The sequence below is a fragment of the Lipophrys pholis genome (assembly GCF_963383615.2).
Source record: "Lipophrys pholis genome assembly, chromosome: 17".
In the NCBI taxonomy this organism is placed as follows: domain Eukaryota; kingdom Metazoa; phylum Chordata; class Actinopteri; order Blenniiformes; family Blenniidae; genus Lipophrys; species Lipophrys pholis.
Genome location: NC_137643.1, coordinates 15923712 through 15937867, shown reverse-complemented (window position 1 = coordinate 15937867; position 14156 = coordinate 15923712). Strand labels below are relative to the sequence as shown.

The 14156-nt window shown below is 38.7% G+C and overlaps 1 protein-coding gene across 1 annotated transcript in view; it reads left to right on the top strand.

The window, feature by feature from the left end:
- Positions 1–14156, top strand: part of csmd2 (CUB and Sushi multiple domains 2) — a gene marked incomplete at both ends in the record, with an annotated part of 237338 nt that overhangs the window by 111808 nt on the left and 111374 nt on the right. Inside the window, 4 exon segments of the mRNA XM_080484336.1 lie at positions 1664–1776; positions 5080–5157; positions 9089–9176; positions 10905–11029. Of these exon segments, the coding sequence (XP_080340462.1) occupies positions 1664–1776; positions 5080–5157; positions 9089–9176; positions 10905–11029 (404 nt within the window).

Sequence of the window (14156 nt, the reverse complement as noted above, 5' to 3'; positions counted from 1 at the left end):
AGTTAATAGCATGAGGAATATGTCTTCACTCTATTCACCTGTCTTTCTCTTAGTTTTTCAGTAATTACTTATTGTATACCCCCCCGGTGTTAATGAGAGCTGGATGGAAGCAAGCAGAATTCAGAACGCATCTCCTCTGTGCATATAGTATATGAGTCGGTGTGATGAGGTGGACACAGCTGGGGAAATGTAATTTACAGTTGGGAAATTGGAATTTATGCATACACTTGTTTGAATGTATGCCTCTGTGTATTAGTGAACACACACTGGAAGTGTGGGCAGGTGTGCATGAGCGCTTGCGTTCGTTCGTGTGCCTCAAGATAAAACATGATGTGCCCTCAAATGACTTGGGCTTTAACAACTAAAGAAGTGCCTGGTAAGCACGAGCGCTCATTAGCATAAAAATCCAGAGGCACTAAGAGTGTTTGTGAAGTATAATTCACTATTGCGTTTCACACGCTATATAAAAAGAAGTATTTTTCTCCACTCATCCCCTTCCGTTTACTTATTCATTGCAGTATTTTACTGTGATACAGTTGGGTTAAGAGTTGTTGAAATTACAGTTTCTGTTAAGTACCAAACAACCTTTTAATTGGTTCTAGGTGTAATATTTTAACATATCGAAGCATAGCATTCATGTTGAAAGATTAGTGTAATTAATGGTGAAAAAGCAAGACAATCACAGGGAGGATTGGCAAGTTCTATAAGCAAGTGTGATATACTCTGCTGTCGGACGCATTATGGATGGATAATTACTTAGAGAAACTTTGTTTTCACAGAAATTAGTTTCTATATATTTAGGCTCAGAAAATCCTTTGGCACAATATTGCCAATTATAATTTCTTCAATAATCACAGTGATTAGTAAAGAAGGATTTACATTTGTACAGAGAGCTTACAAAATACATTTACCAGGATGGAAATATCTGAACAGATGCACCAACTGGATTATACAAGTTAAAGCTGGTGTATGAAACACATTTTAGTTCAGGGGCAACGCGCAGCCCAATTTCATCTTGTATGGGCCTGACTGGTAAAATAGTGCCAGAATAATCTTTAAATTTAAAGTTTTTTTTCTTTTTTTCTTTCACAAAACTAAACAATTACTGTAGAAAATAACTACAATCTCAACATTTAACCAATTTTGATGAAACTTTCAGCAAAATGCAGTGGAAATGTCAAGAAAGCTGCTATAGTAATTGCATAGCACCTGTTACAAGCTCATATTGACAATATGACTTTGAGCAAACGTGGTTGCGAGCTTTCATGCCAGTAGCTCAGCTTCAGGTCTCAGTGTTGCATTTGCACAAAAATTCTTGCGGGAAGATTTGGTCCACAAGCCTTATGTTTGACACCCCTGGGTTAAAACATTGGTCATCAGCTTTTCTCGGTCTGTGAGTTAACAAAAGGCTGCTTGTTACAATCGCCTTGAATGACCCAAGTTTTCAAATCATGTAGTGGGTTCTGACTACTGTTCTTCAAATAAACCCTGCAGGTTTGTCATGTGGTCTACTAGGCGCCCGCAGCCGCTGTAAATACGGGAATCTACCTACACTTGAAGCTGGAATTGATTCAGGAGTGTCCAGGATATGTCAACCTTTACCTCAGTCTACATTTGATGTGTTAGTAGTCTCTGACATGTTTCTCTCTGATAACATTCGCAGGTTTACTGGCCCCAACCTTCCCTCACCGATCATCAGCAGCAAGAACTGGCTGCGACTGCACTTCACCTCGGATGGTAACCACAAGTTGAGAGGTTTCAGCGCCCAGTACCAAGGTAAGATCCAAAACATTTTTATCTTGTAAATTATGAACTCTAATAAACTGCCATAATTGAGTCTTATTCAGCTTCATTTTATTTATTTTTTTGTCCATAAATATCTATGGGAAGCAGTAATAAATTAGCCATTTGAAGTTTTTATCACTGCAGGGAAATGTGTTAACAGCATCGTTGACTGCTGAGCTCCAAATGTCTTTTCTGGGCTTGATGAGAGGTTTATCTCAAATTAAATCCAAAATCAAAATATTTAGGAAATCAGGTTTCACCCTGAAATGTCTCATTCTGTTCAAGCTCTATGATTTCCGTGCATTTTAACAAAAAGCTATCAGAAGTTGCAGCAGTGACAGCTTATTCTCATTCTGCACTCACAGTTGATAAAAACTGAAAAACCAAGAATTCCTGTCATCCTTCATCCATGTTGGTAAATTGTGCAATTGTAAAGTCATCATTGTAGATGTAGCTCTCTATTGATGTGATTCTTAACTGAAGCAATTGACATCTTCACCCCATCTTTATTGGGAAATTAATAGAAGGAAACCTGCTGCCCTTCAAATAGCATTTACTATAGTCTTTTAAGGCTTACAAGCTTTCTTTTCAGACCTGCGTCAAAAAGAAATAAATCATAAGCAAATACAGTATTTATTCATGGTTTATTTATGGCATTCAGAACTACGTATGCAAGAGTCTCATCATATGGCTTTTAACAATCATTTCCTATCGTTCGGGTGGAAACTCTTACAAACCCACTCATGCACATGTATGCTATTTTCACACTGCGGAGAAATGTGACTCAATTCCGATTTCCTATATCCCATCTGTTTTGTGAATGTTGCAATTCCAATTTCCCCATGCCAGACCCATGCCTCCATTATATATGGTACCAAATCCAATATGTATCTGATGTCTTTCCGATGCGACCGCTGTCTGAGCGGTCAAGTCGCATGTATGCTTGACTTCCATGTCATTGACGTGAGATTAATATTTTGACTTGAGCCTCGCGTCACAATCCCACCACTCCTGATTCCGACTATGCATCCACCCATCCCTCTGTATGGAGGTGGTAGCCGCTGCTTCACTAAAGGCCATCGTTGAAAGCTGTGCTCTTTTTTTATTTCCCCCTCAACGTCTATTTCCTTTCCCTCATCATTTGATCTAGATTTTGTCGGCTCTTATTGCATAACCGCTTGAAAATGGATATACATGCACTGACTCGTGTAGAATCAATATTTACTTCTGTAAACAGCGTACTTGGCGTGAGGTCATGCGTTCTTGTGTGCATGCGAGTCACTTTAGGGGGTCATATAACGTTCACACTGCACTCTGATAGAGGTTGCATTTAAAATATAGCGTGAATGATCACGCGAAGAAATCAAATCCCAGCAAGAAATTGGAATTGAGCATCAAGACCAAGAGTAGGAACGTGGCCATCGTGACCATTAAATCACAGTGCTACCCCAATTTCAACATGTGGCTTGTATGTAGAAAGACATCAGTAAATATGCATGGATATCCCTGGATTGTCACAATCAAACATCATCAAAGTTATAGGAACCGCAGAACAAATATGTACTACTAAAGTCGGAAATAGTTACCATTCACAATTGATAAACTCCTCATATGTAGAACCATTCGTTGGATTCTCATTTAATATGCAGTCAAGAGATTTACTTTTATATCAGCAGCAGGTGAAATTATTTCTTTCTTTTTTTTAGCCCTCCATTTATGCAGGATTGTTTTGACTGCTCTCAAAAAAATGAAATTCCAGGACCATTATTAGAGTGCCAGATGACTACACACACACACACACACACACACACACACACACACACACACACACACACACACACACACACACACACACACACACACACACAGAATCCTCTTTGTACCATCTATCCATTTCCTGTCCCATTACTCTTAGAGGTTCGGGGGTCACCTTTGAGAAGGGATGAGCAGGGAAAAAAGGATTAGTTTGTCCACAAAAAAGGCGATCTCTACAGATCTCACCTCCGGCTATCCAGTGGAAATTTCAGAGATTGTGGGATGAGGAAAAATAAGAACATAAGAAAAGAAAAAAAAGAGAGATGGAGAAACAGATGGGAGAGGAATATGGGAAAGGTAGGCAGTCAGCCCATGGGAATACAGGTTCGATCTTAGATAGATATGTTTGGAATTTTAGAGAAAGCAGTGAGACTAATACTTCAATGAGATTAAAGACTTGACTGGTTGTGCACACCCACTCTCTATACTCGCCATTCTCATTATGACAGTTCCAATGATTTCACAGCCGCAGCTTGTTAGAGTGATGAGCTTATTTAATAAATATATATGTGCCCCTTTTTCCTTTTTTACCAGCATCCTTCTTATGCAAAGTAAAAAAACAGCCACAACCCAGCACACCACTCACCTAATAGCTTCTTCCTCTTTCCTCCATGCGTGATCAGGGCAGCCATTCTAAAAGAGTAATTCTGTGTTGTCATTTTTCCTCCAGACACATAATAAACAACCTTTTTGACACATGATTCAGATTAGCATTGCATTACAATACAGCTGAAAGAGAGCTACAAAAAAGGATGAAAACCACATCCCAAAAAACAAGTAAAATTTCTCTTGTCAGGAGCCGTCAAAGTAATTAGATAGGAGGAGTGTGAAAGGGAGAACAGATAATGTTGATGGTGTTTGTGGAACTGGCGAGCAAATATGCATTCGAACGAGCCTCTTGTTTGACTGTGATGACTTTTGTTTTTTATTTGTGCTGCCATTATCGCCACACTCAGTCATTTATAGCTCATCTTTTTATGATTGTATAGAAATGAGTGGGTTGCTCCTGACATCCCCTGCCTTCTAATCCTATTAATCGAACAATGTTGTTGTGCTCAGGACCCTTCATTACACATGAGGGCAAGGCAAATTGCGCATTGTTGAGTCCACTTCCTTTGTGTAAACTAAATATTTGACTTTTATAGATTAACATAAAACAAATCTATGCTCTTGACCCTTGTAAACTAAAAAAAAAAAATAGTTTTATTGCTGTAGAAAGTTATGTCTTTCTATTTTCTCCTTTGGCAGAAGTTCATTGTCAGTTCTTTAGGCTTAAGTACAATCCACTGTGGCAGATGGCACAACATAGGCAGGATTCTTTAATGTTCCAGTGATATATATGTTGGACGAGCAATAGAGGTAAAACTATGAAACTACACAAGGGAAACTTATTTCCGGAAAAACAAAAGTAGACTGTGTATGTGTCATGATTTTACTGTGTCATGTTCTATATGTCTCTGCTTTGTTTTTGGCCTACAGTGAAGAAGATGACTGAACTGAAGTCCCGAGGTGTAAAAATGTTGCCAAGCAAAGACAACCACCACAAGATTTCAGTGTGTAAGTCACAAAGTCTCCTTTCCGCACTGTATAAAGCAGGAGTGTCGAACACAGTTTAGATCAGGGGCCACATACAGCCCGATTTCATCTTGAGTGGGCCAGACTGCTGAAATGGTTGAGGGTCAAAGTATACATGATGAGAATGTGCCTTGCGTTTGAAACCCCTTGTACAAATGATCATCATCTTGTCTCGGTTACCTAAGTGTTTAAAGGCACAACTTCCTGAAAGAGTATTCATATCAAAGTAACCATGTTGAATGAACTGAAGACTGAAGCACTTATTGCTGTCTTTTTATGGGCTTTTAGCAGTGATGAAGTATGATGAATCCCAAGAACGTCACTGCACATGAGACAATACAACGGCTTTGCTTATTTTAAAGATGGCAGCTTTATTGTCCTGTATTCTTTGCTCACCGTGACTTAAATATTATGTTTTGAAAAACCATTATCATGAAAAAAATAATGCAATGAAATGCCAAGGTTTCCCTGATGCAGAGCAGCAAGAGTAGCTTATCAAAACCATTTAATATACTGCTTCATATTAGGCAATATAGTCATATTTATAAGAATTAAGTTGAACCCTTCCACAGTAGTCCTAGTTTCTCATATGGCCCCTTCGGGAAAAAAGAATGCTCCTGCCCCTGACCCAGCGATTACCAAACAGGCTCTACTGTAGCTCACTACTTGACAAAAGGAACTTCTGACGCCTTCATTTAACCTTTCGTTTGAGTGCTTCGATGAGTGGAAGAGGGCCAACATGAGAGGGAATTGCAAATGAGGGCCAACAAACACTCGCACATTTCTTTCAACAAGAACTTGGAGCCCAAATTTCCTGAATGGGATGCTGAGGGAGTTTTATGTCTCTACCCTGCCATCAAAACAGGAAACAAAGCGCAGGCTTTGCAAGCCTCACAAGTTTAAAGGCTGGCATCAACGGATACCTAACTGCCTTCACCTTAATTGCCCACACCAGGTTCCACTCATCAAATCCAGTTTTAGAATCCGTAATAAAAAATTTTGAAAAGCCACAAAAGAAGTGAGAAAAATCCAACTTCAGTCTCATTAAGAATTCACCTGCGCTGCCACCTAATACAGCTCAGGGTCCTATCTATGAGGTGTGATTTGATGCCCTGCTATGTTTGGCCTAGAGAGGCAGAGAGAGAAACCTGGGGCTCGAGTGCTCATTTGCTTCGGGCCTGAATAAGTCGCACTGCCATTTAATCCTGAAACCTTGAGTGTAAGGTAAAAATCCCAATGACGTTTCGTGTTTGCACGTCAGCTCATCTGCATCTCTGCAGCAAGTGTTCTCTTGATGCTAAATCTCTTATCTGCATCGGTACAACCCACTCTGAGAGCTTGACAACTTGTGAAACTGGCGAATCAGTTAAAAAAAAAAAAAAGTGATGACAGGATGCTCATTAGTGTTTGAAAGCATCGTCGTCGACACCGTCTGCTGATCACGGTTGGACGTTTGACACACATCAACACTGCTTTGTGTTAAAAGAGTGACCTATCTCTTTTCTGATGCCTGCCAAGAAAGCAGACAAATTGTGTCTGTGACTGGTTGTTGCGACTGAAATCGCCTCAGGAATAACTGAGCTCCGTCTGTTCAAAAGGGAAAGGGAAGCATGGAGACATATTTTGTTCACACGAAATAGCCCCCAAACTTTTCCTACGCTCAATTATCTCAATTTATTCTGGCCAATGGAAATTTTTGCTTCATGTAGCATTACCAGTACATCTTCATTCCTGTCTATATAAAACCTTATATCTTGTGATAATCTGTTGCAAATTAGGATTGTCAATTATTTCTGGGAAGTCCACACATTTTCCATAATTACACTAACTCCTATTGTCATTATGGCACCTAGATGTTACTAATTTTCTTATTTTACTTCTTTGTATTTTTATATGCTATTATAAAGATGACCAAGGAGAAAAATACATAATAGTTAGTTGGCATGCTTGTGTTATTGCATTTCACAATCTTTTTTGGAAAAAGTAAAAAAAAAAAAAGGTTTTTGTAAGTAGAACCACTTTAAATTTGATGCTCTGAGGTAGTTTGAGTTTTTCATTTCTATTTCCACTAAATGAAACCTTTAATTAGGAGTAGTTTAAAGAAACAAAAAACAGTATACAGTTCAAATTTAGATCCAGATGGTTGAGATGCATGCATTTCTCAAGTAGAGGGATTATATGTATTTTTGTAATCAGAGGCTACATGCTAATTCATTTCATATTCTAGATGCATTTGCTACCAAAGCTTGTTTGGGGAAAAAATAAAAAAAGATAAGAAAACAGTCCTGACTGTGGCGGTGGACAAATAATTATTCAGCTTTTCACATGAATGCAGATTTCTGGTGCCAAGGGAGCTGTCTTCTTTAAAATAACTAAAAGGAAATGATATTGTCTCCAAACCACTTGTGTTCGCAGAACATGACAGTCTTGTTTTTTTTTCACTTTTTTTTTCACTTTTTTTTCCTCAAAGTCATCTGAAAGTTTTTCTACCTCACCTTGTTGACCATAGAAAAGGGTATCTGCTGACTGGCGAGAGGTGCAGACACAAAGGACGGACAGTCTGTGCTGGAGATGCTCCCCTAATAGCAAATGGACAGCAGTAATTGCATTGGTCGCTCTTTTCACCACGTCTTCCTTGCCCTTGTCCTCCTGCATCCTCTGTTTGAGTTCACTGTTCATTACCCCATTCGGCTTCATCTGAACATTTGTAACATGAGCAACTTGGCGGCGCCGAGTCACCGGAGTGGAGTGACACGAGAGATGGATGTTGAAGGGTTTAAGAACAACCAGGCGAACAAAAAGAGCTGCCTTCAGGCAGTAATTGCAAAACTGCCTCGAGGACATTTCCAATTCACTTTATCCGCTCCTGTCTCCAACTTTGCTTTTTAACACTTCTGTCACTCAGAAAAATCAACCTTTTTTTTTTTTTTTTACTTAAATTTGCATTGATTTAATCCTTTTATGTCCGCTTTCCCACACTCAACGTCTCTGTTCATTGTGTATCCCTGCCTTTTTTTAGTCCCTGTGACCCCTAAAAGAAAGACAAGGAAATTATGGTAATTTGTTACAAGTGGAAATAATGTTCACTTCTCAGTTTTTCTCCTCAAAAAAATTAAAAAAAAGTTTCTGAAAGTTAATGCTTGCCATTACTGAGTTGTAAAGTCTTCTGCGAGGTGTTTTCACATCTACGGCAATGTTTACACAAAAGCTTCTGTCTAAAACTCTGAGCCCCTCCAGAGAAGCGAGCAAGCCTGACATTCATCATATCTGTCTTTTCCTTGTCCCGTAGTTACTCATCATTAACGTCTTTTCTTTACCTTGGCTGACACCGCTGAGCCTCGCTTTAAATTCATTGCACTCGCCTCACGGAGGGACCCCAGGCAGGTGTCTCACTGAACGGACCCCTCTGCACACCTTTGACCCCGTCCAGGCATCCAGGCCCCTGCAGATGGCCAAGTTTGTTTGACCCCCCATCTGACAGACCAGTTTCCATTGCTTTGCGCTGAGTGACACGACTTAGCAGAGCGCCGCGGGAATGTGCTCAAGGATTACATGATTTTGATAATGTTAGAGATGTCAAGGTGTATGATAAATGAGCTGACGTACGAGACGCCAGTGCAGCGCGAATGTCACAAACTTTTCCCGTAACAATACCGAAAGGCCACGACGGCTGTTACTTCTTGTTAAACTTCACTCGTCAACCTTTTAATCTGTAATCTTTCATGATTCAATTTGTTCTCGGGGTGAGATTTAAAAGTTATTGCAAGAGTGCAGAAAAATAATAAAATTGAATATCTTATTTTCTATGTCTATATGGTGTCTGTTTGACTATGAAAGACATGACTTGTCACCGATTTTTTTCTATATGTGCACATGAGCTTTATTGATGTTTCTTTCTGTTTCCGTCCTTCAGTGTCTCAGATGGGTGTAGCACAAGGACACAACATGTGTCCAGATCCAGGGATCCCAGACAGGGGGAAAAGAAAAGGCTCTGACTTCAGGTAAAAACCACCAGTCAACAGTATTTAATGACATAGTGACTGAAACGAAGCAAGTCTGCTGGGTATAAGTTTAGATAAAATGACCGTATAAGTATTAGCCATAGAATAGCCAAAGAATTCATAGATATTCTTTGAAAGGGATTTTATTTTTGCAGTCATAATGAATCCATCAAACGTTATTTATATAGTGCTGTTTGTGCATTAACACGCAGCACAAAGTGCATTAAAGGGTAATAAGATAAACGTGCAGACATATCGGATATATCTTTAAGAAGATACAATCCCGTTTTAACCACATCCTTTAAGTGTGGATTAAAACTAAGTTCTGAATCGAAAATGACGCCCAGGTTCATTACTTGATCTTACATTTTTAAAAACAAAGCCTCTAATTTTGACAAATCTTTCTCTCTACGATCACTAAAACTTTAGTTTTGTCCTCAGTGAGTTGTATCGTATATAAGACAAGACGGTGCTTTACTTACTTAAAATTGTGTTGTTTAATTGGTGGCATTTTGTTGTCATCAATCAATCAAACCTCATTCATATCGCTTTCTTTATGTAGATTGGTACAATTCAAGAGTCAATGTATTTTCATTCAGACATATTAGAAATCCAAAGGAACAACATTTGTTTTCCTGAAAAAGCAATGATGCAGAATTAATAGGAAAATACATTTTAAAAGTTATAGTGATGATTAATGGAAAAAGAGAAGTGGATTAAAAATATCTTCAATGAGACAAACAAAATATAATATTCAAATGACAAAATCTAGACATTGCTAATGTTAACCTGATGAAACAAACTTTAAATCACAAAGTATTAATACAGCAGTAAGGTAAAACATGTATAAAGATGGGTAATATCAAAAGTATAGAATAATATCAAATTAATCCAATAGATAAAAGTAGTTAAGAAGGAAATGGACAATGAAATGGATTAAAAGTGATACTATAAATGAAAATCAAAGTAAAATACATTTAAATAAACATTTCATCAATTAAAAACCAAGCCGAAGAGATATGTCATTTGTTTTTTAACATGTCTATATTATTTTAACAAATCCTTACATATACTTACCAAATTTCTTTAAACTTAATTCATTTACTTTTCACACCAATTCATATTAAGTCCTTGTCCCACAATAGTTAATGAATGTCAAAACCCAAGGCTTTGGCAGCAATTAATTATTTCTTCCCATTATATTTTGTTTCAGCTTTATTCTACACACTGATGAATTCACTTAATTCACAGCTTAATCTAAATCAGCAGTAAGTTGTTGAGGAGGATCCTTGGGGCTGTCAACAGATCGGGGATTGCATAATAAGACGTGCTCTATCATACAGCACATATATATATATACAGAACAGTCTTCAAGCCACGTCGACCCCCCGCAACAAACACACCCATAGAAAAGTGCAAGCTAAAACAGACCCTCTTCTGTATGTGCCATTGGTGCACTAATAGGCTGCCTCAGTGAGGTGCTGCTGTTACCTGTGGGATCCTGCAGTTTTCTTCCCAGCACAGCTAGTGTCTCTATCAGTGGTCAGCTGCAACACAGACAAATGGGCAATATCTGTCTCCCACCATGCAGTGCTTCCAGTAAGGCAAAGAATTTTTCTTCTGACTCATACCTCGTCTGTGACCCTACAGCGAAGTAGTGTTTTTTTTTTTTTGTCTGGGGAGATGAGTGGTGCTGATATGTTTTCCCCGCTCGCGATCTACCTGCAGACGCGGAGCCACGGTGCATTTCTCCTGTGATGAGGGTTATGAACTCCAGGGCTCAAAGAGCATCAGTTGTCTCAGGGTGACAGACAGCTACGTGGGCTGGAGTGACGACCGGCCCATCTGCAGAGGTAAGGACTGGCATGTCTTGTCCATCTAAGCATGTGTAATGGAGGAGCACGGCATGGGCTCTCTATATATTGTCAGGTGCTCTGCGTGCATTTGCTTGTGGCTCTGCTGTCATCTTCTGTTGTTGCCAAGTATCCTCTCTCCTTTAGCCAATAAACTTCAGATTTAACTTTTTGGCGGGCTTGACATTGACCTTTGACCTCTCCTTTTCTTTTGTTTAATGTTGTTCAGTCATGCTGGCACAGTGCTGCCCATCAGTCACGTCTTCCTCACTTCACTTGTGACTATTATATGACAGGCAGGGAAAGTAATTAGGCTCCTTTTACAGTTTTCAGTTTCACCAGCCATTGCCACTTTATCAGAATAGATTACATTTTGTCCCTTTTGCTGGATGAGGATTGATTAAATGAAGAGTCACTCTTTCATTTGAGCCATTCCTACAAATGTCTTACTTTAAAGCTAATGGCACGCTTCCATTCTTCATTCCCCATTATCCAAAATCCTCAGCATACTTATTTGAAAATTTTAGTTTTACTTGGAGACTTTAAACTAAAACATGCCAAGCAAAGTGATATGTGTCTTCCTGGTGCTCCTTTTAGGTTTGATTTTATTAAAGTTACAATTGTCAGCAGCAGTCTGAATAAACTCAGGAGCAAAGAATCTTTGATCATTGCAAAACCATCCATATTTTATTTATTTCTTTTACATTTTCTGACATTTTGACATTTTATTGTTCTTCTGACTCTCTGCTTCATCGCGGCCTATTTGACACAAGATATAGGATGTTATATTAAACCTGATATTATCTGATTTTATTTGAGAAGACGGTTTACCTCAATACTGAGAATGTTCATGAACTGAGTTAAAGAACAGTTGGGAGTCGTTAAACATTGGATGTTTAAAAAAAAATAAAGAGAAATAATAGTGCAACCTATGATCACACCAGTTCTGAATCTCTTTACGACATGTTGCATATTAACTACAGTTGGTCCACGGAGCCACAGAAACTGTTCTTCTTCAAAGTGGGGGAGCTCTGTGACCCCACCACTGTGGAACAGACGTCGGGCTGGCTTTAATCCGGAGAGAAAATACCATTAAAAAGAATACAAAAGTTCAATGCCGGATAACAGTGTGTAAGATAGCGGGCCTTCCAACTCACACTGCCCATTTCACCAGGGTTCACTGGTAATTGGACACTTGGCTTGTAAAGAGACGGATATCTGATGCTTCTCGGCTATTGACGAACAAGTTAACACATGGCTCAGAGAAAACTAAGAGCTGTGATTTAGATTGATGTGTAATTGTCAATATGAGGTGGGAAAAGATAATTAAGACAGTGCAAAAAGCTTTAAAAAAAAAAAAAAAGTGTTAAATGGCCCCTTGAAGTGAAGAGTTCATATCATGTTGATGGGTAGAAACCAAGAGCTGTGATTTTAGCATGACGTGACTGCACAGTGTGTCAATAATTATTTGTGATATGTAGGTGTGCTGGTTTGCTTGGTAACAACCAAGATGAGATTTGACTTGACATTGTTTTTTTATGAACACAAAGTTCATGTTACAGCAAAATAAAAATAACATAAAATAAACGCCCTGAAAATTCTTGAAAAAAGTTGTACAGACTGATGAAGCACAGACAAATTAAGTAAAACTTGTAGAGAGAGAGAAAATATGACCCAAGTTATAGACATTTTATTACGATTTGAATTATATATCACTGATTTTCCTGCTGATAGATTACAATAAATTGGATTGGTTGTCATAGTTTCTTTTTGTTTGCTGTTTAGTGAACTTCAACCATTTCCCTGCTTTTGTTTGGTTTCCAAACTAAAAGAACAAACAATGCAATCTAGCTCCCCGGGTGTTTTTTTGCAGTGGAAGCCTAAAATACCCCTTTCTTCTCAGCTTTCTCTCGCGTGTCGAGACATTTAGATCCAAGTAACGGCCACGGTGTCGGCAAAACTGCCCTTTAAAGACATTACCTCCTCTCACCCTCATTTAACCTTTGTTGCTGCTCCTTTATTCTGCCTCATCATGTTTAAATAAAGATTAAACATCATGTAGAGATAAATGAAGATCTGTTACCGAAAATAGCATTAGTCATCATTAAGTCGAACCGCACTATCATTAGCACAGAGGTACAAAAAAAAAAAAAAAAAGAAGAAGAAGAAGAAAAACTTCATCGTTGGCAGCAAATTTCTTTCTCTTGATATAAAATTCATGGCTTCATTTTCATTTCCAGACTTTTTTTTTTTTTTTTTTTTGTTCACACCGAGCTTCATTTGTCTGCTCCACTTTCATCTCTGTCACCAAACAAGGTGGGGTGTATCAGACATAATGATGGCAATGATTAAAAGAGAAAGAAGAAGAGGGGGTTTGATGGCTTTTGTGGACCTCCTTTCAGCTGTTTTTTTTTTTTTTTTGTTAAGGTCACCCTCACTGTCTGCACAACTTACATTAATTACTCCTTTCTCCCCTTAACTTCAACGAAGTTCGTTTTATATTTTAATAGGGGTGATTTGGTGGGATGAAGGGTGGGGCGCGTGGAGTCACTGAGTGGGGCTCAAGCACCCGGAGGACCGCTCTCAGACGCAATTCATTAAAACCAAGGTTCAGGTCCTTTCAAATACCTCAGGTTTTCTTTGACATGTGTACACACACTGAAGTACCCATTAGAAATGCTGCCCTAATTTAAAGGAGTGTTAAAAAGCTCCACCACCCCGACACCCGTGGGCCTCTATAAGAAAAGTCACCTTGTCCTTTCAAGCAGCTATAACCACTTACGGGCTCTTTTCTATCAGCGATTTAATTTGTAATTAGTTGTTTGTACTTTTATTTCCAGCATTTCTCACATAAATGCATTTCCTAAGTGTGCTTAACCCATTTTCGGAATGGTGGAGGATTATAACCATTGTCTTGTTTGTTTTGCCGTTGTAATAAATTACACAGCTTGGCAGTTTTTCCAAAAACGAACCCTCTCAAGTATGTTTTAGACCAACAAGTGTGATTCATGCGCTTGATTGAATCTTCCAATCCATTCAGTTTTAGTTTTTTTGTAGTTGCTTTTTCAATACCGCCCCACTACATCTTCAAGCCAAGCATTTGAAAGGGTCTGAAGTTGGTTTGATG